We start from the raw sequence: 24,750 nt of genomic DNA on the forward strand, positions 1-24,750 counted from the left end.
GTATTTCTCAATCATAGCAGCACATGAAAATATTTGTTCTTTCTTTTTTCTCCTAGCTGGTAACTGGAGAGCAGCCTAGTACATTTAAATCATAATCTCCAAGGTGCTTACTAGAAAAGAAGAAATATCAATATTTTTTGTTTTATCTGTTATTGGAAGAAAGCCCCTCGAGAGAGATGAAAGTCCACTCAGCTTACTGTTTGTTTATGTGTCAAAGAGTTACATATTGGATTAGCAGGAGACCTTAAAAGTTTGGATAGCAAGGTCACAGTTATCCCAGTAGGAAGAGAAGACTCCAATGGATCCAGTGGTGGCCCTGGTCCTTGGTGTCTCCTGTCTGCTTCTCCTCTCACTGTGGAGACACAGATCAGGGAGGGGGAAGCTCCCTCCTGGGCCCACTCCTCTCCCAATTATTGGAAATATCCTGCAGATAGATGTTAAGGACATCAGCAAATCCTTAAGGAATGTAAGTATGCTTTGTGCTCCTTCAGTGGCTTGTGAAGGCAAGTCAGTTGACTGTGTTTTTAAAGATAGTATATAGTATACTTCTGGAGGCAACTATTTTAACAGGTGAAAATACTCCCTGTAAACCTTGAAGTCATGTGCCATATTAGCTCCATGTTTTATACAAGATTGCTATGAGTATAGAACGTCTCTGCAGAATCAACAATTATGCCTGAAAGCAAAGAAATAGCTTAAGGATTTCTGCAATAGCATGAGGTTAGATATAGCAAAGAGAATGAAAGAGACACAATGAGTCAGTGTCCAATTGATGATATCAGAATCTTTTGGTTGCTGCAGAAATTCTTTGCCTGGGGCTGGGAATGGAGAAGGGTAGAAGAAATGGTTCTTCCAGTGGATGTTCATGTCTTGGTTCTGCCTCTGCAGTGCGTACTGTGTGTAATAGCTGCAGACCCCAACCATGGCTGGGCATTAGGATCAAGCGTGCTAACTTAAAAATACCACTTTCTAGGGTTCACCATAGGGCTATCAGCACCTTCTGGAAAGAGCTTTGAAGGTGATCCAGAGAAGTCTCTTGGGTATTGATTCCAAGGTGGGCACGGGGGTGCGATAAAGTGCTCGAGCATCAAATGTTGAATCAGTGATGTTCCAATTTTGTTCGCCTATCTTAGCTGTGGAACCCTGGAAATGAATTTGGAATTCTCTGATCTCATTTTCTTTGATAATGAAACAGGGCAAATAAGACTGCTGAATGCATTGATGTGAGGATTAATTTTAATCTGTGTATGAAAAGCCCTGAAATTTTATGGCACATCAGAAGCCATCCATCAATGGCAGCTATCAATCATTTACATATGAAATGCAGAAATATTTCCATCTCTGTGTGTTAGAATAAAACCATAAAATGATGATGATAATATCAGCCAGAATCAGCATGATGCATGGTTCAGGTAGTGATTTGGTTTGCTAATATTTGCATTTTCTTTCCCGTTTTCAGTTGTCCAAAGTCTATGGCCCTGTGTTCACTCTGTATTTGGGCATGAAGCCCATTGTGGTGTTGCATGGATATGAAGCTGTGAAGGAAGCCCTGGTTGATCATGGGGAGGAATTTGCTGGAAGAGACTCTATCCCAATTTTAAAAAGAAGTAAGGAAAACTCTGGTAAGTGCACGTGCATGTGTGTGTTGTGCAGTGGTCATTGGGATGAGCAGCGTGAAGAAAAGAGACCAGAAGGGCTCCTGAGGCAGAGCTTGGCCATCCCTGTGGTGTCCCCCAGTAGCTTCCCTGCCTTGTTGGGTCTCCCTTCTAATCTCTTTCCTCTACCTGTAGGTATCGTTTTTAGCAATGGAAAGACATGGAAGGAGATAAGACGCTTCTCCCTCATGACCCTGAGGAATTTTGGGATGGGGAAGAGAAGCATTGAGGACCGTGTTCAAGAGGAAGCCCGCTGCCTTGTGGAGGAGTTGAGGAAAACCAATGGTGGGTGCCTGTTTGTTTCACTGACCTTAACAGAGTGCCCTCTTCTCTATTGACTGTCTTGGAAGCATTTCAGTTGAGTGAGAGCTCTCATTATGGGCCCTGGTTGTGACCTCATGTGGGACAGGGATGGTTTTAAAAAGGGACAGGACATGTTTGTTTATCAATGTTGCCTGGGTAGTGATGTGCCTTGGCCTGCAGTTGGGGAGTAAACGTTCTTTTGATCTGTTTCTGTTCTGAATATTTTTATTTTTCTTTCCAATCAGGAATTATGAACTTAGTATGTGAGTGGTTTTTTTTTCCCTAAAGAGTTAAGGAGCAGTGTTTTCCCTTAGTGTAAATGAGGGCAACCTATTCCATATCATGCCAGTAGAAGATCTTGGTAAGTGATGGGGAGGCAGTGACAACACCACTCCCTCACGGAATCCCAGCTCGTCGCCATCTGCTTTCCTTAAGTTGGACGACACTTGTGTGAGCAGCTTCACCAACATGGCTCAGGGTTTCTTCCAGGTCCAGGCTGCAGCTTTGGCCAGTCATGGTGTAATGTATGCTTTTAATTGATTAGCTTTATCTTCATAAAATTCTCATCAATTATTTCTCTCTAAATGCAGGATGATTTTTTATAAATAATCACAAACTACATCTTCTTACCCATATTTAGTGTTTTTTGATTCACATACTTTGGTTAATATCTGTTTTCATGTAAATCTACAAAGTACACAGACATTTATAAAATGGTTTCTTTAACTAGATTTTGAAGACTTTCAGTGTCTCCTTACATAGTCTCTCCTAATAGAATGTTAACTCTGTTTTCAGTTTTCTATGTGTTCCTTCCCCTGTTCGTTGGATTTGGTGTTAGAAATTATGGTCCTTATTTTTCTCCTACTGCCAACTCTACTCATCTGTGAAATGTCTGTCATCCTGAATGTGATTATCAGCTTGGATCCCAAACGACCTTGTTGTCACATTTTCTGTTTCAAATGAAATGGAAGAAAAGATTAAAAATTCAATTTTACCAGTGCACGACACACATGTATACACACTCCAAATTTCCAAGACTCTGCAAGTTGCCTTCCACCTCCATGGATGAAAATATCACATTTCTAAAATCTTAGAGCCCTGCAATATTTAAAGATGCTTGCACACAGCATCTAACAGAAACTTTTTCTATTTTTCAAATGCCCTCCTATGTTTTCAAAGTGCTTTGATTCTTGTCTCCCTTATTTAAGGTCCACAGGTATGAATTTGCGAGCTCATACATATAAATTTGTACCTATTATTTGATTATAGCAATTTATCTTACAGATTCCCCACAAAAAGGAACACTTCCTATATTTTAATTACATTTTCTGTAAAATAATATACTTAATGTATGAGATGGACCGATTAAAATGATTAAAATATACCGTTATTTTCTTTCTTTCTTTTTTAATTGTTGATAGACCTTTGTTTTATGTATTTATGTGCAGTTCTGAGAATAGAACCCAGTGCCTCACACATGCTAGACAAGCGCTCTACCACTGAGCCACAGTAAAATTTTTTTTAAACTTTTAAATGAGAAATAATATGTGTCTATTAGTTTGACATTTTTGATTGCCTTATTTGGGGTTTATATTTTGAATAAAAGTTGTTTATTTTACAAAGAAATTCAATCCACTTATTGATATTACTTTTTCTTCTCAAATATCACACACATTTTGCTTTTCTCATTTTTTCCTCTATATGCATGAACTCACCCACAATCTCACTTTAGTTCCTCTCCACTGGTTCAACACAGAATTCTTTCTTCCATTCATTACACATACAAAAGTTTCCAGGCTCACAGCATAGCCTCCTTCTGTATCTCATTGCTGTATTTTCCATAGGCTTTACAGACAGATGTGATTATGTTCTGAATACTTGGATTATTATGTTTAAGATAGTCTTTTGCCTTTAAGAATTATCCCTTGGCTGGGCATGGTTGGGCAAGCTTGTAATGGCAGTGATTTGAACGGCTGAGACAGGATGATCGCTGGTTCAAGGCCAGCCTCAGCATTTAGGGAGACCCTAAGATACTTAGCAAGACCCTGTCTAAAATATAAAAGAAAAAAAGTGTTGGGGACATAGTTCAGTGCTAAAGTGCTCTTGGGTTCAATACTCAGTCCAGAAAACCCCAAGGGCTAAAGAGGTGTAAGTAAAAGCAGTGGATGTGAACTAAGTGTTGTAAACTCCATTACTTTAGGTAAAAAGTGATTCTTCTTTCTTTTTGGTACTGAAGATTGAACCTGGGGCACTTTACCAGTGAGCCATATCTCCAGCCCCTTTTATTTTTTATTTTGAAACAGGGTCTTGCTAATTCTTAGGGCTTTGTTATGTCCTTAGGGCCTCACTAAGTTGCTGAGGCTGGCCTCAAACTTGAAATCCTCCTCCCTCATCTTTCAACACCTCTGGATTATAGGCATGTGCCATTGTACTTGGCAATTCTTTGTGTTAATGCATGTGAACATTTTGCTGTCAGTTGCTCTATATACAATATACTGTTTAAAATGTGTACATCATATATACCTGTGTTTCTGCTCCGGATACTGGATTTGTTAAGTAGAAAGCTAAGTCATTTTTTTATATTTATTTTTTAGTTTTATGTGGACACACTATCTTTATTTTATCTTTATGTGGTGCTGAGGATCGAACCCAGTGCCTCCTACATGCTAGGTGTACTGTAAAGGCCAATTTTAAAGATATTTTAAAATCCTTTCCAATTCTTTTTTATTGAAATATTTTTATTAATTTTTAATTTTTTTTGATAGTTGTCCTTTTAAGTTATACATGAGCATAGAATGTATTTTGACTCATTTCCAATTCTTTAGGCTCACCCTATGATCCCACCTTCATCCTGGGCTGCGCTCCTTGCAATGTGATCTGCTCCATTATCTTTAAGAACCGGTATGACTACCAAGATCCAGATTTTCTCACCTTGGTGAACAAGTTCAATGAAAACGTCAGGATTCTGAGCTCTGCATGGGCGCAAGTGAGGCCAAAATCCATTCTCCCTTAGAAAACACTTTAGTCTTTTTTCTTCAGACACATCCAAAATAGTATATGGTGCATGAGGTGATGTGATTGCTTGGATTGTACTGTCTTGATTAGAGCCATGGAGCAAGTATCTGGGATTAGTTTTGAATTCTTTATTTGGCATGCAGGAACATGAAGGTGCACGTATAGAGCTGGCTTTTAGCCCACTCCAGTAAATGGATATTTCTTTACATATCAAAAGCCTTGTTTTTGTAAGGCTCTTGGTGACTGCCCAAAGGATGACCATGTCACTCAGTGGACATCCTAGGACTTTTTGAAAGCTCCCATTGCCCGGAAGTTCTGCCCAGCAATCAACACATGGAGGACTTTTCATCCATAAATGTGGCAGGAATGTCTCAATTCAGAAAAAGTATAGTTTCTGGAAGTAAAGAGAATAATAGGGACAATGAAACTTTGAGGAATCACTGAGTGGGGTAGGGGTTTTGAGATGCAGCTGCTATCCTAGCTAAAAAGATCCCTGGGTTAGGAGAGACTGCTCTAGAGGACAGTTGAGCTCCATGTTTTTTTGGGCCACCTCATTCCACATGTGAAGCTGGTTGACAGAAATAAAAAAGCAGGGACTAGTGTTGTGTTCTAAATCAATGTTCCCCATATCCTTTAATGTCTTTTGTTATCTATGTAATGTGAATCACATTAATTCATGCTGTCATATTTCATGTTTTGGGGAAAACTGATGTAGAAAACAAGTGAAGTTGTGTAAAATTAAGTTTTAGAATAAAGAAGTTTTATAAATTTCAGGAATGATTATCACTTGTGATGCTCTGGTAAGAAAATTTTCCCATAAATCATTCTATAAGAATGATTGAATTATATATTTTTTCAGTAACAATGACACCTCAAGATAGACCCAAATTTTATTTACATATAGAGGAATAAATTCTTAGGAAAGGTGGCAACATGTCACCTATGTGTTAATTAAGTACTTTTTATAAATATATTATTGTTTTCTCTTGTAGGTCTACAATAATTTCCCTGCTCTCATTGATTGTCTTCCAGGGAGTCATCACATTTTATTCAAAAATAGTGATTATATTAGAAATTATATTTTGAAGAAAGTAAAAGAACATGAAGAGTCCCTGGATGTGAACGATCCTCGGGATTTCATTGACTGTTTCCTGATAAAAATGGCTCAGGTAAAGTGTTGCCATCAGCCTAGTTTTTTGATTCCTTGATCATGTTGTGGTTTTCTGAGCCCCTTTAAATTTGTAGAAATGTTACATGATCAGGACAATAGTGATTCTGAAGGACTTTGATGACCCAGTGTATCATGAATCTCCACGAAGCATCATGAAAAACATGGAATTATTAAATAATTAGAATATGCTGACTCTATTCTTTAGATAAAAATCTATGTGAGGAGAAAGAATGCACACCTATGTTTTTGAGAGACTTAATTAATACACAATTTGTCAGTTAGACTGACTCAAAGAAAGAAGAGATGACACAAGTTATTAATGAAACAAAAGGAAAGGAGTGGCTGCCGAAGAGACAATTTCCAACCAAGTTATAACATAAAATACCACGCCATGACATGAGGATGGAGTTCATCACTGCACAGGGTTTGGGGACATGGAAAGGAGCGGCTTACCCCAGGTACACCACCTGCATGTCCTGTGGACTGAAACAGACCTTGACATGTGCAGCGTGGACAGAAGAGCAAATTGCAGATGGTTTGAGTCTTGTAGGTGGTGATGTGGGCAAGAGTATGTGCAGAGAAGAGAGAAGCCTTGTTGAATGCAGCTTTAAATGAAGTCACATATAACACAGAGTTAGAGATGGTGTCTGTCAGGGACCCTGTAAGCAGGAATGTGCCTTCACTACAGCATGCATTACAAGGTTATTTATTCCCATTGAATTTCCTTGGCACCCTGTCAACAATCAGTTGCTATAAATGTGAGGCTTTGTATGTGGACTCTCATGCTGCTCCACGATGGGTATGTCCACCCTATGCCAGGAGGTTCAGCATCCTGGCGTCTTGACCTCTTCCGTGTTCCTGTGTTTCATGTTTTGAAAAAGGAATGTGAGTTCTCCAACTGTGTTGTTGGTGTTCAGAACTTTTAGGCAATTCTAGGTCCCTGAATTTCCATATCAATTTCAAGATGAGATTGTCAATTTCATCAAAAACCCAGTGTGGAATTCTGACATGAATTGCAATAAATTTGTGTCTCATCATTGTTATTTAGAAAATTGAGACGAAATTCGCATATCATACAGTGAACCTTGTTGAAGTTAACTTTATTGGTATTTATAGCATTTACTGTGTTCTGTGATCGTATCTGTCTCCAGTTTCAAAACCTATTCATTTTTTCTCAAATGTACATGTACCATTATATGAACACACCCCTTTTACATCCCTGCACTCTGATTTCTGACTGCATGGGTCTTCCCATCGTGGATACATAATGAAAGACATTGTGGCACATGCAACCTTTTGTTTCTGGTTTCTTTTATTCTATATAGTGCATTGGAGACTCATCTAAGTTGTAGCAAGTATCACCATTTTGCTCTTTTGTGTGTCTGAGTGCTTATCCTTTTTATTGGTGTACATACTATGATTTAAAATTTTTGATAGAATTCACCAGTATATGACACAATCCACCTTTCTTTTGGGGGGAGTTTGATTACAAGTTGTCTATCTTAAGTTGTTGCAGTTGATCATGTTTTGCATACTGACCTTGAATTAGTGTTTGTAACTTGTGCTTCTTAAATTTTCCTGTTATTCAGATTATCTTATTCGCTATTTATTGTACAGTAATTTAAGGTAATCTGTTGTTGCCATTTTTATTTCTGTAAAATCAGTAGTTTCCTGCTATCATGTGTGAATTTATTTGTGCTTAGTCCAGCTAATGATTTGGGACATTTGCTTACAGTTTCTGAGAAGCAGTATTTGGTTTGAGTGAGTTCAGCTGTTTTCCCACTCTGTTTTTCACTTCTTTTTTCCCCTCTCACAATCATATTGCCATTCTAAGAGGTAATGAAGCTCTGTTTTTCCTTTCTGGAGGGCTTTGCATTCAGCCTGCTCTTATCTTCCTAGTCCCAGGTTAAGAAGTTACATTGTACTTGAGCACTTGTCTTCCCTTTGTAAGTTCTACCCTTCTAAGTTTCCCATTAAGAACTAGTTTTTGCTTCCTGTCAGTGTTTTGTTGTATTGTATTTTGTTTCCTTTACATCTCAGTCCTATCTAGTTTTCCTAGTGATTCTCTCTTTAACCCATTAGTTGTAGAAGAGCATGTTGTGTAATGGAAGATTTTTCTTCTCTCCTTGAATTCTAGTTGTATTTTATTGGGATCAGTGAAGATATTTTCTATGATCATGTGATTTTAAAATTTATCGAGAATTGTGTATGTCCCACCATCTGGACTGTCCTCGAGAATAGAAGGATTTATGTTGTCTTGAGAAGAATGCATATTCTTCTAGTTTCTCTTCATTTGTCAGTGTTTACCTCATACATGTTGAGCTCTATTGATGGATGGATATGCATGTGCACAATAACATTACATATTTTGATAATGTCTTAACTGATCAACATTTTTCTATTGAAACTTTTAAATTTCCTCTCTTTTTCTTTGTTTTTAATTTCTTTCTTATTATTTACCATGTGGTTTTCTCTTAACATGTCAATGTTAATAGTCCAGGTTGAGTTGATTCTAAGCTTCAAATTGCATACAGATAGTCTTACTCCCATGCAAACTCATCTCTTTTTTTGTTGTTATTAGTCACAATCTATATCTTCAAATAGGTTCCCAGTTTAAAAAAAACAGTTGTTTTTTTGCATATTTCTTTATTATAGAAACTAAAAAAATCTACATAGAAATAAAAGAGCATCAGAGCATATTTTCTATTAAACCATGTAGTTATTATTAATAATGATAATTATTTCTTAGTATGACCTTGGTTTATTATCTAGTGTTCTTTTGCTTTTTATTTCCTCCCATGTTTTATTGTTGCATAATGTTGTATTTAATGGTGGGATTTATTTTTTCATATATGTACATGCACACAGTATAACATTGTGATTTGGCCAATAACGTTCCCCACTATTTCCCCTTTTCCTCCCCTCTTCCCTCCCCATGATCCCTTTCGTCTACTATACTGATATCCCTTCCATTTTCATGAGATCCCACCACAACATTTTTTCTTTTTTCCTATGTAGCTTTCACATATGACTGAAAACACATGACACTTGATTCTCTGATGTTGTATATGAGAATAGCAATTTCTGCATGTTTTCAGGCTCTATTTGTATGGAATTTTCATCTTTTCACATTCAGCCTGTGGATGTCTTTGCCTATAATTTGAGTCTCTTGCAAATCATATAAAATTTGATCTTTCTTAAAAAATCTATTCTGGCAGCCAATGTGTTTTAATTAGGGGAGTTGAGACCATTTATACTCAATGTTATTGTTTAGAGTTGATTATTCATTGCCGGCATTTTGCTTTATTTATAATGTTTAATTTGGTCCTTTTCCTCATTTGCTTAGCTGTTCTTCAAATGAAATTTATTCTTTTGTGAGACTTGGATTTGTTTTTGATTTTTTTGTATAGTATTTCTTTCTGTATTTTCACTAGTAACAGCTTAGTAATCATTAATTTTTTTAGTTTCTGCTTATCTTGGAAGGTTTTTGTTCTGCTAAAATTCTGCTGGATCGTTTGGCTAAATGTAGCAATATTGTTTGACAGTTATTTTCTTTCAGGCCCTTGGAATACATCATTCCAAGTCCTTCTGTATTTTAGAGTGTGACCTCAGAAATTAAAAGTAACTCTGATTGCCTTTCTTCTAAATGTGACATGAATTTTTTTTCTTGAGTGTTTTAACATTCTATCCTTGGTCTATATGATAGGTATTTTCATTATAATGTTTTGTGGAGAGTTTCTTTTTTCAATCTTGTGTATTTTGGTTTTGGAAATTATCCTGTGTTTTGATGGCCATCTTGCTCTCTGCATTTGGAACAATTTCTGTTATTATTTACCTGAAAAGGCTATCAATTCCATTACCCCTCTGTTGTCATTCCTCTTCTATTCTAATGATTCTTAAATTTGGTTTCTTAGTGTTGTTCCAGAGTTTTTGTTTTCTGGTCATAGCTATTTATTTTCTTTTGTTTGTTTGAATTTTCAAGACTGACCATTTTTTTCAGCATCTGTCTTCAGCATCATTACTCTACAGAGAGACAGCAGGCACCAATTTTTCTACTGTCTACTTTTGCTTTGATTGTTGCTATGTTGTTTCCCTCTTTACTGTGAGATGATGGTAATCTACAGGGAAGTAGAAATTCATGGGATAGAAATTCTGCTGCTGAACTAAACCTGATTATGAAAAGGGCACCTTCCTGTACACATAAATTACCAGAGTTCATCTCTAGTTTATTACTATAAATAGAAGAGAAAAACCAGTAATAGCCCTAAGTAGGAAAAGCTAATGGTGGGCCTTTAGGTCCCACTCATAGAAATTCATTGCTACAGCAAAAGCAGTGAATTAACATAAAGTTTCTTTATATCCCAACTACGAGGGGATCTCAATCTCGAGAAGTCCAGGACACTTTGGCAGGAGAAGGCTGTGCCTTAAAAAGGCCTACACGTTAGAGTGGTAAAGAAATCCACTTGAACAGATGCATACAACAACACAGGAATACAAGATATATGAAAATACAAGGTAACACATGGCTCATAAAGTTCATAATTAACTCGCTACTGACCCCAATGATACTGAAGTGGATGAAATATTTAATAAATAAATAAAATGAATGGTTATAATATGATCAGTCAATACCAAGAAAATGTAGAAAAACAGCTGTGTGAATTAAGGAAGTCAGTAGAGGATGTGAATGAAAAATTTATGTAATTTATTGTTGAGGATTGGAATTTACCATTGCAATTGGTTGACTCATTAAGCAAAAGCATTTTTCTGTTATAGAATTTGCTGAATAGCATGATGAAGGCTACAGAAATTCATTTACTTGATAGTTGTTCCAAATAATTTTTGTAAAATCTATATTTCTGAAGACAATTAATCCCATTTCTGTTATGTCAGAAGCAGTAAATAAGGCTGATGGTGATTTCCCTAAGTCCCATGATCCAATAAGTAAACAAGAGGAAATCATTGTTTAAATTCTTCATGTATTGCCAGTGGGGATGTCACTGGAGCCCACAATGTTTGCAGCAGTGGCCAGGCTCTGTGTGGACCATCAACAATCAAAAGATGCAACCCTGATTATTGGAGGAACCTGTTCCTAGTTTTGGTGAGGAACAAGCAGGCTGCACAGAAACACACTACCCTATGCCCACAACTGTTTGTCCCAGAATTAGGGAATAGAAAGTGTCAGCTTCTATTTGAAATGCAAATTTACTGTAATTTTTCAGACACTTTCCTTATGAACTACTGCTGGATGGTGAAGATCTTTGCCTAGACTCCACAGCTCCCTAGAAGGGAGCTTTAAATGGGTTATGTGGGGTTATGTTGGCTTTCTTGGAAATGCCAGTTCCTGGATGTTCTGATCTATGATGTTTGTGACATCACTAAGTAATGCTTCCATAGCAATGTTAATATTTGATTGTGTAGCATGGAATGTGTGCCCATTTATTTAGTTTTAGAAGAATTTTTTAGGGGCTGGAGCTATAGATCAGTGGTAGAGCATCTGCCTTACACATGTAAGGCACTGGGTTTGATCCTCAGCACCACATAAAAATAAATAAAGATATAGAAAAAATGAAAATAAGTACTAAAAAGAATTTTCTATATGGTTTATAAAAGGCTAATTGTGATTTCATATGTGCCTATAAAATGTAACTCTCCAAATTCATCTTAGGTGATAGAAACATTAACATTGGTTTTAGAGCACACCAGTTAACATTGGTCTATGACTGTTAACTTGACACTTAAATGATGAACTTTGACTTGACAGGCTCAATAAGAAGTAGGTATTTCCAAGACATATACTGAGCTTGGTTACCCAGTATGTGTGTTGAAAGAGATTTGTTTGTTTTGATGGTATTAATTACGTATGTGAAGCATAACACAGCCACATATAGATTATGAATGTACCATGCAGCCCTGGAACTAGCTGTCAAATAATGTATTTTTTACAATAATGATGCCCTTTACTCAGTATTTAAACAGCTGTGATGTTTTCAATTCATTTTCATAGTCTTTTCAGTCCAAAACTTTATCCTTGGCATCTCATTACCCCTCCGCTGTCATATATCCCATTTGGACAGTTAATGTCTCAACTTCTTGTCTTTATGGTTTAGTGTCTTTCAATTAATGCATTCTTATTCTTGTCCCCTAGACCATTATATCTGTTCTCTCCCTTGTTCATTACATTGGTGCTGGCCCATCCTGTCTTGGTGAACCTGTTCTCTTTCCCTCTGATAACTTCTTGGATTTGCTGCTGTGCTGTTCTCATAATGGTACTTCATGAAAATTGTGGGTTCTATTGAGACTTTTTCAATTTTTGACAGAAAAGAACTGAAAACTCCTGTTCTACACGATGTAGTAGTGTAGTACCACAATGTAGTACTCATTCACCTATTTTCTCTAATACAAATAAAAAGCCTTTCATTTTTGACTCCCTATTTAAGATTGGGGCTTTCACTTTTATGATTAAGCCTTCACGTCCAGGGTGAGAGCCACCCGACATGCTCCTTCTGTTTTTGGGAAAGAAACATGTTACACAGCTCATCGATCACACTGCAAAGAATCTCAGGTAGGAAATAGAGTGTAGGAAATGAGGTTTGGGTCAAGGGATATACAGTCTCTGCCACGACAATCAGTTAATGCATGTTTCAGGGTCTGTATTGGCCAACTTTACAACATTATGAGTTAATGTGGTTCACTATATTTTCATCCATTGGCAAATGACTTGACATGTAACAGTATCAAATCATTCCTAGGAAAAGGACAATCAAGGGTTGGAGTATACGTATGAAAACTTGGTATCTGCTGCCTTTGATTTGTTTGCTGCTGGCACAGAGACAACAAGCACAACACTGAGATATGCTCTCCTGCTCCTGCTGAAGCACCCACAGGTCACAGGTATGAACACAGATGTTGAGCAAGTTAATGAGAGAGATGTTGGGAAGAAGTGCTTGGTCCTCACTTGTTTGTCTTAGAGAAGCTTCACTGTTTAGTTTTCTCTGCCACCAAGTGTGATCAGGAGGAGGGCTGAGAAAGTGAAGAGAGCATGGCATAGGAGAGGCAGTGGAACCCTGGTGCAGTGTCTGCATTTCATTGGAAGTGATTTGTGGTGGCAGAGCCAGCATCCACGGGCATGGGAATGTCTCCTGTTTGTATCCCCAAATACCACTTGGTTCAGCAGATAAAGTCTTGACGATGCCTCTCCTCATTCTGCTAATTCTAATTCTGGCGTAGGGAAAAGGAAACTCCTTCTTGAAGCCTTGGTGGAAATCCTAGAATGTAATGAAGCTTCCTGAGATGATTCCTCACTTGGAAGTATTCTATTCATGTCTAAATGTCAGAAAGATATTTTAATTTTGGCAGATGTGTTCCTAATTTTATAATTCATCATTTCAACAGACTGCTTCCATAAAACTTGTGTTTCATGGAGTAAGAACTTTCTTGAGGGATGGTCAATAATTTTATGTTTTATCAATACCACTTACAAATCACCTTTAAAGGAATTTTGTTCATGCAGTAGCAATAAGCATACCTTTTTTGAGTCTTGTGTGAGGATTCCACTAAAAGGATGGCAACACAATTATTTGTTAGACTCATTCTCTTTCAAGCCAGAGAGGATGGGAACAATAAACACTTAATCTTCACCAAGTTTCTTAATCATAGAAGGCAGATTCAGGGATGGTGATGGAATCTAAAAGGAGGATGGTCTGTTAACCTAAATATTAGAAGAGGAAAATTTATGAAGAGAGAAAAGCAAACTCTGTTTTTAAAATTCCAACAAGATTCTCTTGTTTGGAAATAACAGGAATCAATGAAGGGAGAGTGAGGTTGAAAAGGGAAGGTTTTCTGCTCAGGCAAATCCCTTGTCAGCTAATAGCATTAAAACATTCTTTTCAATCCTCACTCATCGGGTGACTAATATTTTCTTTGCAGGCAAAGAATTCAAGGGAACACACTGAGCCTCAGAATCCATTTCCTAAGGGTCTTTATGTAGTGGCAAAGAAAGATTGAGGTGTGGGGCTGAAAGGAAGCTTTGCAGAATCTGAGCTCTTCCTTCAACATCAGAAAAGTCATGTGCTCTCAAGGGAGGGAAGAACTGTGGAGTAAAGACTTTCATAATTTGCCATCTTGGTAGAAAATTCTTCCAGTCATCCATCAGAGAGAGTGAAATAAAAACATTCACCCAAAACACAGGGTTGTAGCATTGCATATCACAAGGGATGAAGAATTCATTAAAGCATTCAGAGAAATATCCCATGACTTATGTGAAACACCAGGGCAGCACCAGAATTCTTACAAGTAACTAACGTCTTGTTATTTCATAGAATAGGTGTATTTCAGACCTGCACTTTTGCCAAAATATTATACCATTACCCCTATATCTCAGAAGATTACTGGAGAATGTTGTATCTAAATGTCTATAAGTCAGGAAGCCATGGGCTCCAGGAATGGGATGAGAGTGTTGGGGAGACTGTTGGGTGCTGGACCTAGGAAGCAGCCTTCAGCATGAAGGTGGATGATGCAGATGACAAGAGAGACTCAGGAGCAAAAGGGATGTGAGGAATAGTCTGAGGTTTCCGACAGCTGGACAATGATTCCTGCCGTATAAAACATCTACCTGAGCATCTTGAATAAATCTAACTCAAAATTGGAAAATGATGAGCTTACATAGAGCAACTGGGAGAAGACCAAGAAAGCACCAACAATGTAAAATAATCATAATTTCATATAACAGAAAGTATGTGTGTACTATCAGAAGGTCGTACCTCATGGATGTTGATATAAGCAAAAACTGCAGTCTAATATATGCTCGTGAATAGAGTCTGTGTGTGTGTGTGTGTCCTTTTTCAATTTTGTGCTTAACTCATTGAGTTATGCAAACTCTCATTTATACATACTTGGAAATCATTAAGTGTTGTGTACTAATGCACACACAAGAAACAGAGAATCGTTATTTGAATATGACTTTAAATTTCAGAACAAGGTGGTAGAGTGCTGAGTGTCTGAGGCTAAGATGTAGGAGGATAGGGCTGGGGTTGTGGTTCAGTGGTAGAGCGCTTGCCTGACATGTGTAAGGCACTGGGTTGGATTCTCAGTACCACATATAAATAAATGAATAAAATAAAGGTCCGTCAACAGCTAAAAAAATATTAAAAAAAGATGTGGGAATATGATGGGAGTTCCACTGCAAATTACTCTCACATAAAACTTTCATACATATATATCAATCTATTGTACTTTATATTAAACATAAATTATTTTCATGTAAATTTAATATTTGATTCCCATTTTCCTTGTTAGAACTGTCAATTCTTTTTTTTTTTAATATTTATTTTTTTTTTAGTTTTTTGGTGGACACAACATCTTTGTTTGTATGTGGTGCTGAGGATCAAACCCGGGCCGCACGCATGCCAGGCGAGCACGCTACCGCTTGAGCCACATCCCCAACCCCAGAACTGTCAATTCTTGATGTGTTTGTATTCTGTTAAATTTTTCGACAATATTATTTAGTTCTACTTATAGTAATTCTGTGGGATGCTAATTTATAAGTATGGTCCTATTTTTATTTTATTTACTTTCTTTGCTCCTATCTACTTTAAAATGTAGTTTATAGAAGAGTGTCATATATATAAATATATATTTATATATATATAAATATATATATAAAATAGTAGCACTCTGTTTATATATGTACGTGTGCCTCTGGGCATATCATTTATATTCATAATGCTGTTGGGACATCTTTGTCCTGCTTCTCATGATACTCAGTTGCTATGACAAATGTACCCATTCTCTCCTTTCCCCTCATTTCTTTCTTGTGTCTTACCAGCTAAAGTCCAGGAAGAGATTCAGTGTGTGATTGGCAGACACCGCAGCCCCTGCATGCAGGACAGAAGCCGCATGCCCTACACAGATGCTGTGTTGTATGAGATCCAGAGATACATTGATCTCATTCCAGTCAACCTGCCCCATGCAGTGACTTGTGATGTTAAATTCAGAAATTACCTCATTCCCAAGGTAAGCTTGTTTCTTCTGGGCTGCGCCTCAGTGTTCTTCCTGGTCCCAAATCCATAGCAGGATTGTAATTCTCTAACACACAGGATGAGACAAGTTGCAAAACATTTGGCTACTTAATGACCTGTGTGCAGTTTCTAGTTTGGGTATAAAGCTTTCTAAAAGGTGGCTGTATCTGGCCATGTGAGCCTTCCAAATTGGTTTTACATTTTAAACATTGTTTTTGCCATTATTAAATGTCTATATTTCCATACAAAGGTTAAAATTTTCGTTGTCACAGGGTGTGGTGTCTCATGTAGCTTAGGAGGTTGAGGCAGGAGGAGTGCAGGTTCTAAGCCAGTCTTGGCAATTTAACAAGGCTCTAAGTAACTTAGTGAGACCCTGTCTCAAAATATAAAATAAAAAGAGTTGGGGATGTAGCTCAGTAGTTAAGCAGTGTTACATTCAATTTCTGATTAAAAAACTAGTTTGTTAATTCCCCAAGTGATTTCTTAGGTTTTCCTCATGAGAACAATAAACCTATAGACAAATTAAGTAAGAATTGATATCTTGACCTGTTGATTCTTTCAATTCATGATTATGTTCTCAATTTATTTTTGCTTCCTTTAATATTCTCAGTCATGTTTTTTTTAAAGTTCAGTGCCTCATAAATATTTTGTTAGTTTTTCCTGTAAAATGAATATTTTTGTTCATGCTATGTCATTTAAACACATCTTTGCCTCTTCTTTCTAACTGGTGTGTAGGATTATATTTGGTTTTGTCATTGTGATGATGTTACATCTAGTAAACTTAATAACTTTCCTAGTAATTGCCAATGGTTTGTCTGAGGTACATTTGAAATGTCAGTGTTTTTTTTATCCTCTTATCTGAGTCAATTTGATGTATTTCCTCTTTTTATATCCTTGATGTCTCTTTATTGCATTTTTGCCCTTTTTAGGATTTTTCCATCACATTGAACAGAATACATGATTACAGTCATTCTTGTTTTATTTCTTATCCACAGGAATGGTTAGAGGCTTACTATTTCATTGCAGATAAGGTTGTTTTACATACAATTTGGTAGATGTTCTTTTCCAAATAAGGGAAATTTTCTTCTCTTATATTCATATTAACTTTGGTCAAGAATGTGTATACACAAATTGATTTTCAGCATCTGGGGGATAGATTATATGATATTGGATGGATTTTCTGCAATAAATATACAAATTGCAAATGCATACGCAGAGCTGGATTTGACCTATCACATGTTTTCATGACTTCAGTGCTTATAACAGATTTTTTTTTGTTTATTGATTGTTGAAAACATTATAAAGCTCTTGACATATCATATTTCATACATTAGATTCAAGATGGTTATGAACTCCCAATTTTATCCCAAATACAGATTGCAGAATCACATAGGTTACACATCCACATTTTTACATAATGCCCTATTAGTGATTGTTGTATTCTGCTACCTTTCCTATTCACTACTATCCCCCTTCCCCCCCTCCCATCTTCTCTCCCTACCCCATCTACTATAATTCATTTCTCTTCTTTTTAATTTTCCTATTCCCCTCACAACCTCTTGTATGTAATTTTGTATAACAATGAGGGTCTCCCTCCATTACCATGCAATTTCCTTTTCTTCTCCCTTTCCCTCCACCTCATGTATCTGTTTAGTGTTAATCTTTTCATCCTGCTCTTCCTCCCTGCTCTGTTCTTAGTTGTTCTCATTATATCAAAGAAGACATTTGGTATTTGTTTTTTAGGGACTGGCTAGCTTCACTAAGCATAATCTGCTCTAGTGCCATCCATTTCCCTGCAAATTCCATGATTTTGTCATTTTTTAGTGTTGCATAATACTCCATGGTGTAAAAATGCCACATTTTTTTTATGCATTCATCTATTGAAGGGCAACTAGGTTGGTTCCACAGTCTAGCAATTGTGAATTGTGCTGCTATGAACATCGATGTGGCAGTATCCCTGTAGTACGCTCTTTTAAGTTCTTCAGGGAATAGTCGGAGAAGGGCAATAGCTGGGTCAAATGGTGGTTCCATTCCCAGCTTTCCCAGGAATCTCCATACTGCTTTCCAGATTGGCCGTACCAGTTTGCAGTCCCACCAGCAATGTACAAGAGTACCCTTTTCCCCACATCCTCACCAGCACTTGTTGTTGTTTGACTTCATAATGGCTGCCAATCTTACTGGAGTGAGATGGTATCTTAGGGTGGTTTTGATTTGCATTTCTCTGACTGCCAGAGATGGTGAGCATTTTTTCATGTACTTGTTGATTGATTGTATGTCCTCCTCTGAGAAGTGTCTGTTCAGGTCTTTGGCCCATTTGTTGATTGGGTTATTTGTTTTCTTATTGTTTAATTTTTTGAGTTCTTTGTGTACTCTGGATATTAGGGCTTTATCTGAAGTGTGAGGAGTAAATATTTGTTCCCATGATGTAGGCTCCCTATTTACCTCTTTTATTGTTTCTCTTGCTGAGAGAAAACTTTTCAGTTTAAGTAAGTCCCATTTGTTGATTCTTGTTATTAACTTTTGTGCTCTTGTCTGAGTGAATTTTATTTATTTCCTGTTTTTATATCCTTGATTTCTCTTTATTGCATTATTGTCCTTTTTATGATTTCTCAATCACATTGAACAGAATACATGATTGCAGTCATTCTATTTTAATTTCTTATCTACAGGAATGGTTAGAGGCTTACTATCTCATTGCAGAGAAGGTTGTTTTACGTACAATTTGGTAGATGTTCTTTTTCAAATAAGGGAAATTTTTTCTCTTAATTTCATATAAACTTTGGTCAAGAATGTGTATACACAAATTGATTTTCAGCATCTGGGGGATAGATTTTATGATATTGGATAGATTTTCTGCAGTAAATATACAAATTGCAAATACATACACAGAGCTGGATTTGACCTATCACATGTTTTCATGACTTCAGTGCTTATAACAGATTTTTTGTCAATAATTTTTCCTCCAAAAAATTTCTTGGATATTAGATATCAACGTGGTGCTGGCTGCAAAAAATATGTGAGAAATGTTCCTGATGTAGGTCTGTTTCTTCCTTCTGATGGACCATTTGTCATATGTTTGAAATGCCAAATCTGTTTTGGTGAAGAACCGGGTATCACATGGGGAAAATGTAAAATTTCAGAGCTTATGTTCTCCTAGAAAGGGTTCATTTCTTTCCCATAAATGGAAAGAAGGTTGTAACACTGTCTTCCCTCTTTTTTAGTAGGACAGCATATGAACATAATCAAATTGTGCCATTCCCTTTCCTCTGTCTCCCATTTATGGAATACATCTATCTATCTGTCTATCTATCTATCTATCCATCCATCCATCCATCCATCCACACAGGGGATCAAATACAGAACCTGGCACACACCAGGTAACATTCTACCACTGGGCCTCATTTCCAGCATCCACATCTGAAGTCTTGAGATGATTTCTATCTGTGAAGCGCTAACATTCTTTCTACCACATGCTTTCTGTGTTCATCCAGAAAACCTACTTGCTGTTACAGAGTAGATTTTAAAATTTGAGATCAGAAAATATCACTATTATTTTTAAAATAATACAAATAAGAATTGTCTTTTCATTGGAAAAATCTGATTAGATTCATTAGGTTGCACCTATAAAGGCTGTCCTGGGGAGAAGACTGATGGCTTCAGGGGAAGGAAGGTCATGGGGCTTGCTCTTGTATTTAGTATAAGGATTAGGACCTGAACTTACTCTTTTTCTAGCAGAGGAACAAAGAGGAGATGGTGTTTATTTCTTATTGGGATGAGAGGATAAAATTAATGAAAGTTTATTGCCTCCTTATGTGTAACTAAATGGGAAATAGACTGAAGAATCAGGGATTGTCAGTCCTCCTTATCCAATGCATCTGTTTTGTGGACCTGCTTGATGATCCCATTCAGCTCACCTAATGGCAGGTTATGATATGGCTAGTATCTTTGAAGTTTATAGAACTGTAGGCTCAAGAGAATGATCCATTTATTCTCTTCTTCTTGGAATAGTCTGATATAGAATTTTGCAGTCCTTGCTTGCCATTTTCCAATTAGATAAATTATTTTTTTTCCATAGGCTGAAATCATTGATGTCAGTAGAGATAACACTCTAATAGGAGTTGACTAACTTCTTTTGTAATTGTCTACAGCCAATAGGGACTTTGCAGGATACTAGGATACTGTTGACATTTCTGAACTCTGCCATTGCCACATGGAACCAGTTACAGGCAATCTATGAAGCATTCTATAGAACATGACCAAGTTCAATGTATGGAAACTGAAATAATAAATTCACAAATATTCTTCATGTAAAAATATCTTCTTTTTTTTCTTTTTCTTTCAATTTAAATATTCTTTGCTCACTGGTTATATGAAAACACATGGCAGGCTGCATTTTGTGGACTTATTTGTTCAACCCTCTTATGAGACACGCTATTCCAATAGACTTTTTATAATCATATGAGGTCAATTTGTGGATTTATGTCCTATCTGAAGAGAATTTGCAAAAACCAGTTCTCAAAGATTTGCCCTTGTCTCTTTGTAAAAGTTGTGTTGGTTTAGCTCTTAGTTAATTGACCAGTTTTTCTTTTACCTTTTGCTTATGGTGGCATTGTTCTGCTTCATTTTTTTTTATTTGTGAATTTCCAAATGTTCGAACAACTTTTTCTAAACATATATTCACATGCATCTTAAGGAAACCTTGTCATATATCACTACTTTAGTTATACTTAAAGGAAGAATTTTAAAAGCAAATTGATACATTATTTTATTTATTTATTTATTTATTTATATGTTGCTGGGGATTGAACCCAGGGCCTTGTGCATGCGAGGCAAATGCTTTTATGTGTTTTTGAAATATTAGGGGATTGAATTTTCCCTATTGGTACATTTTTTTAAAAAATTGAAGTGTAAGTGAAATTTAGAAGTGTGTTTATACTTTAATATCTGTCTATTAAGCTATCTACTTATAGACTGTTGCCTCAAGTTATTTCGAAGAATAATGACTTTCTCCTACACAGTAGTCATTGCATTTATACTCGGACATCATTCACACTATAATACTAACATAAGCCTATGTTTAAATTAGCCCATTTATTTTACAATCTCCTTGTAGATTTTTCTTGTACAATTTAGTGTCCAGTTAAAGAACTGACATGTAATGTGATTATCTTTTCTATTTACTCTCCCGTAATCAGGGGTAGTAGTTCCCTTTCCTGTACTTGTTTGTTTCCTTTCATCGTGTTCGCCTTAGCAAGGAATCCAGGACAGAAATCAAACATTCCTGAGGCTGGCTTTGTATGGTAGTTTTCTAGGGATTAGATTCTCATCGTGAATTTGGGAAGAAAACTACATAAATGTCAATGAAAGTGTCACTGCATCACATGGTGAGGTGGGAACACATCATGTCACTTATTCAATATAGCTTATGCTAATTTTCTCAGGAAAGAAGGTGGTATCCAACAGATCTCTCCATTGCAGAGCTTCTGCTCTTATAAGTAAGTGATAGACATCACACCATGGTCCTTCAGGACTATGTAAACATCCTGCTTATGAAATCACTCACCTAACTGTTCTAGCTTTGATTGATGCTCCTTGCTTGAACTGATATTCAGAGGGAAGGCATTGTGAAATGATATTGCTAATTTCATTGCCTTTTGCTTTATGTAGTTTTGTCATATGGTTACTCTCTCTGAAAGTGTCACTGCTTGTTTTGGGACAGTTTCCAATTTTCAGACCAGCAGATTGAGCTAAGTAATTTCCATTGTGCCTTTCAGCTCCTGAATTCCTGCTTAAATTGATTTGTCTTTGTTATTTCCAGGGCACAGCCATATGGACCTCACTGACATCAGTGCTCCATGACAACAAAGAATTCCCCCACCCAGAGATGTTCGACCCTGGGCACTTTCTGGATGAGCATGGCAACTTGAGGAAAAGTGACTACTTCATGCCTTTCTCATCAGGTAAGAGAAATATTTGGGATCAGCTACTTCTTACCTGGTGCCTCGTCTGGTGTTAGAACATTTGCTCTTTACATGAGCAGAGCACCATTGTGATACCAATGTACTCTCCCTGCTAAGCTTTCCTTCTGTAAGGTCAATCCCATTTAAATATTCCTCACCCACTAAGTGAAAGGCATCTCACTCCATGATGTTGGTTGGTTCTAAATGTTGTTGTTCAACACCCTTCTTGCTCCATTGTGGTGGTGGTAGTCTCCACATGCATGAGATCACATAGCAAAGGGCCTCTAGGGAAGCAGATTCGTGAATAACTGATTGTATTCTGGTCTGACTAGTGCGCTGAGGTAGGGAAGATTTCCTGGCTTACCAGGGGAAGCTTCCAGGATGTTGGACTATTATATTTCCACTTGAGGTTTAAAATGGACTTTGTGTCTTCATAATTAATGATATTTGAGCTGACTCAAAAGAGTCACATAGAATGGAGAAAAGAAAAGGCAGGACATTTTTAAGGAAGCAGTGAATCACCACAGAAGAACTTTTGTTCTCAGTCAGGGATATCAGAAGTTGCCTGATAACCATGAGATTATGGAAGAATTGGGGATGAAGGAAGAGACCCTACAATGACCACAGAGCATCCTGCTCTTCCTGCAGTTATGGTTATGTTTCTCCCATCTGCAATGTGTTTACTGATTCTTTGCTCTTGGACTCTACTTCCTTGATTCCATGACTCTAGATGTCTGCCTTATATCTTGCACTGTACATCCCATGATGATAAGTCAAGGAACCACTCTTCATGTGCTCATATTTCAACAGGTTAGATAATTAAGATGCACATGGAAAACTATGATTCCAGGTGTTACATGGTTCCAAAAGAGCATGAGTATGATGTTGAGGATATCAAAAGAGGGCAAGATTTTAGTGCTTGAAGGGATCACAAAGAGTGTAAAGAGGACATGAATTTCCATTTGTGTCCTGAATGGAATGAAGGGAAATTGTGTTTTTATACAAGAAGATTAGCATTATGTAAAAGATGAACATTCATGGTTCTTTGGAGATTCCAAAGGATTCTGTTAGAGGTGAGATTAGAGGGTTGAAGAATGAAGGCAAAGTCATGGAACATCAGAATGGGAATAGACAATATAAGTAACAGAGTTCTTTTCAGAAAAAATATACTTAAAAACTTCAAATTCAAAAGTGTCATTCCAGTGTAGGAATTCTAAATAAAGTGTTTGTCACAAAGCTGATACCTCCAAAAATACTGTTTGAATGAAATATTTGTTAAGATGGACAAAAAGTGTCTGCTCTTTTTCCATTTGTCCATCCAAACATTCAATCATTCATTAAATGCTTATTTATATTCTCATTTTTACATAAGAAGCACAGTGCTTGTCACTGTCCGAATGACACATAAACGTGTTGTGTTTTTTGTTTGTTACAGGAAAGCGGATGTGTGTGGGAGAGAGCCTGGCCCGCATGGAGCTGTTTTTATTTCTGACTACCATTTTACAGCACTTTCATCTGAAATCTCAGGTTGACCCAAAGGAACTCGATACCACCCCAATAGCCAATGGATTAGCCTCTCTTCCTCCCTTATACAAGCTGTGCTTCATTCCTGTGTGAAACAGAGCAGACCATGTGGCTGCTGCTGTGCTCTTGTCTGCAGTCCCTTCCCCAGGGCATCGTCCACATCCTTTGCCCATCTGGGGTGCATTCTTGACCTCTCCTCTGCATCTCCCATTCTAGAGAGTAAGGGAACACACCTCTTCCTTTATAGAGTTTGTTTTTTCTTTCTGGTCATTGTACAGATATACCTGCTCTTTCCTGTGTTCTGTAATACTTGTATTGATCATCCCAAGTAATAACATGGATCTAATGCTGAGTTATTGATACATTATCACTGTAAAACATCATGGTCATTTAGAATATGATCTGTCGGAACCATCTATCCCATGCATGTTCTTAATAAAATACATAATTGATTACTGGGTCAGTTCTCAAATTTCTCTTCTGTTGTGCAGTATAGGAAGAAAATAGAGTCCCAAGATCCAATTTGGTTCTCATAATGGTAGGCACAGTGAGGCAGTGGTCATTGAAGAAACCAGGGGAGATTAAAAAATTCATAAAAACAAATGAATATGGAAACAGAATCTATCAGAACCCTTGGGACACATCAAAAGCAGGCTTAAGAGGGAGGCTTATAGTTATAAGTGCCTACACTAGAAAAACAGATCTCCAGTAAATAACATAATGATGTATGTCAAGGATTAGAAAAACAAGGAGAAACCCATTTCCAAAGTGAGCAGAAGAAAAGGAATAATAAGATTTAACAAGGAAAAGATGAAATAGAGATTGAAAGCCGAGTATAAAGGATTAATGCAGTAAAGGGTTCTTTTCTGAACAGATAGACAAAATTGAGGAACCTTTAGCCAAACTAACCAAAAGAAAGAGGATATTCAATTTTAGTGCATCAGACGTAATTAAGGCATATTATAACAGATACCACTGAAATCTGGAGGATCATGATGAAATGTTTTGACAGATTATATGTCCGTAGATTGGATAATGTGGAAAGTTCTAATCATAAGACCTACCAAAGTGGAACCAAGAAATTGTAGGAAGTCCAAATATAT

The 24,750-nt window shown here is 36.9% G+C and overlaps 1 protein-coding gene across 6 annotated transcripts; it reads left to right on the plus strand.

The window, feature by feature from the left end:
- Positions 1–298: 298 nt before the first annotated feature.
- Positions 299–23,740, plus strand: LOC143381417 (cytochrome P450 2C18-like). Of its 6 annotated transcripts, none has more exons than XM_076835021.1 (9): positions 299–466; positions 1,460–1,622; positions 1,791–1,940; positions 4,784–4,944; positions 5,966–6,164; positions 12,913–13,038; positions 15,971–16,158; positions 21,982–22,123; positions 23,559–23,740. In XM_076835021.1, exons 1-9 carry the CDS (start codon positions 299–301, stop codon positions 23,738–23,740), a joined length of 1,479 nt encoding a protein of 492 aa, XP_076691136.1. The 6 variants fall into 6 exon arrangements, with proteins under 6 accessions (XP_076691136.1, XP_076691137.1, XP_076691138.1 ...); XM_076835022.1 differs by having other exon boundaries at positions 5,966–6,142; positions 12,897–13,038; XM_076835023.1 differs by having other exon boundaries at positions 5,966–6,142; positions 12,903–13,038.
- The last annotated feature ends 1,010 nt before the right edge of the window (positions 23,741–24,750 follow it).

The sequence above is a fragment of the Callospermophilus lateralis genome, chromosome 15 (genome assembly GCF_048772815.1).
Source record: "Callospermophilus lateralis isolate mCalLat2 chromosome 15, mCalLat2.hap1, whole genome shotgun sequence".
In the NCBI taxonomy this organism is placed as follows: domain Eukaryota; kingdom Metazoa; phylum Chordata; class Mammalia; order Rodentia; family Sciuridae; genus Callospermophilus; species Callospermophilus lateralis.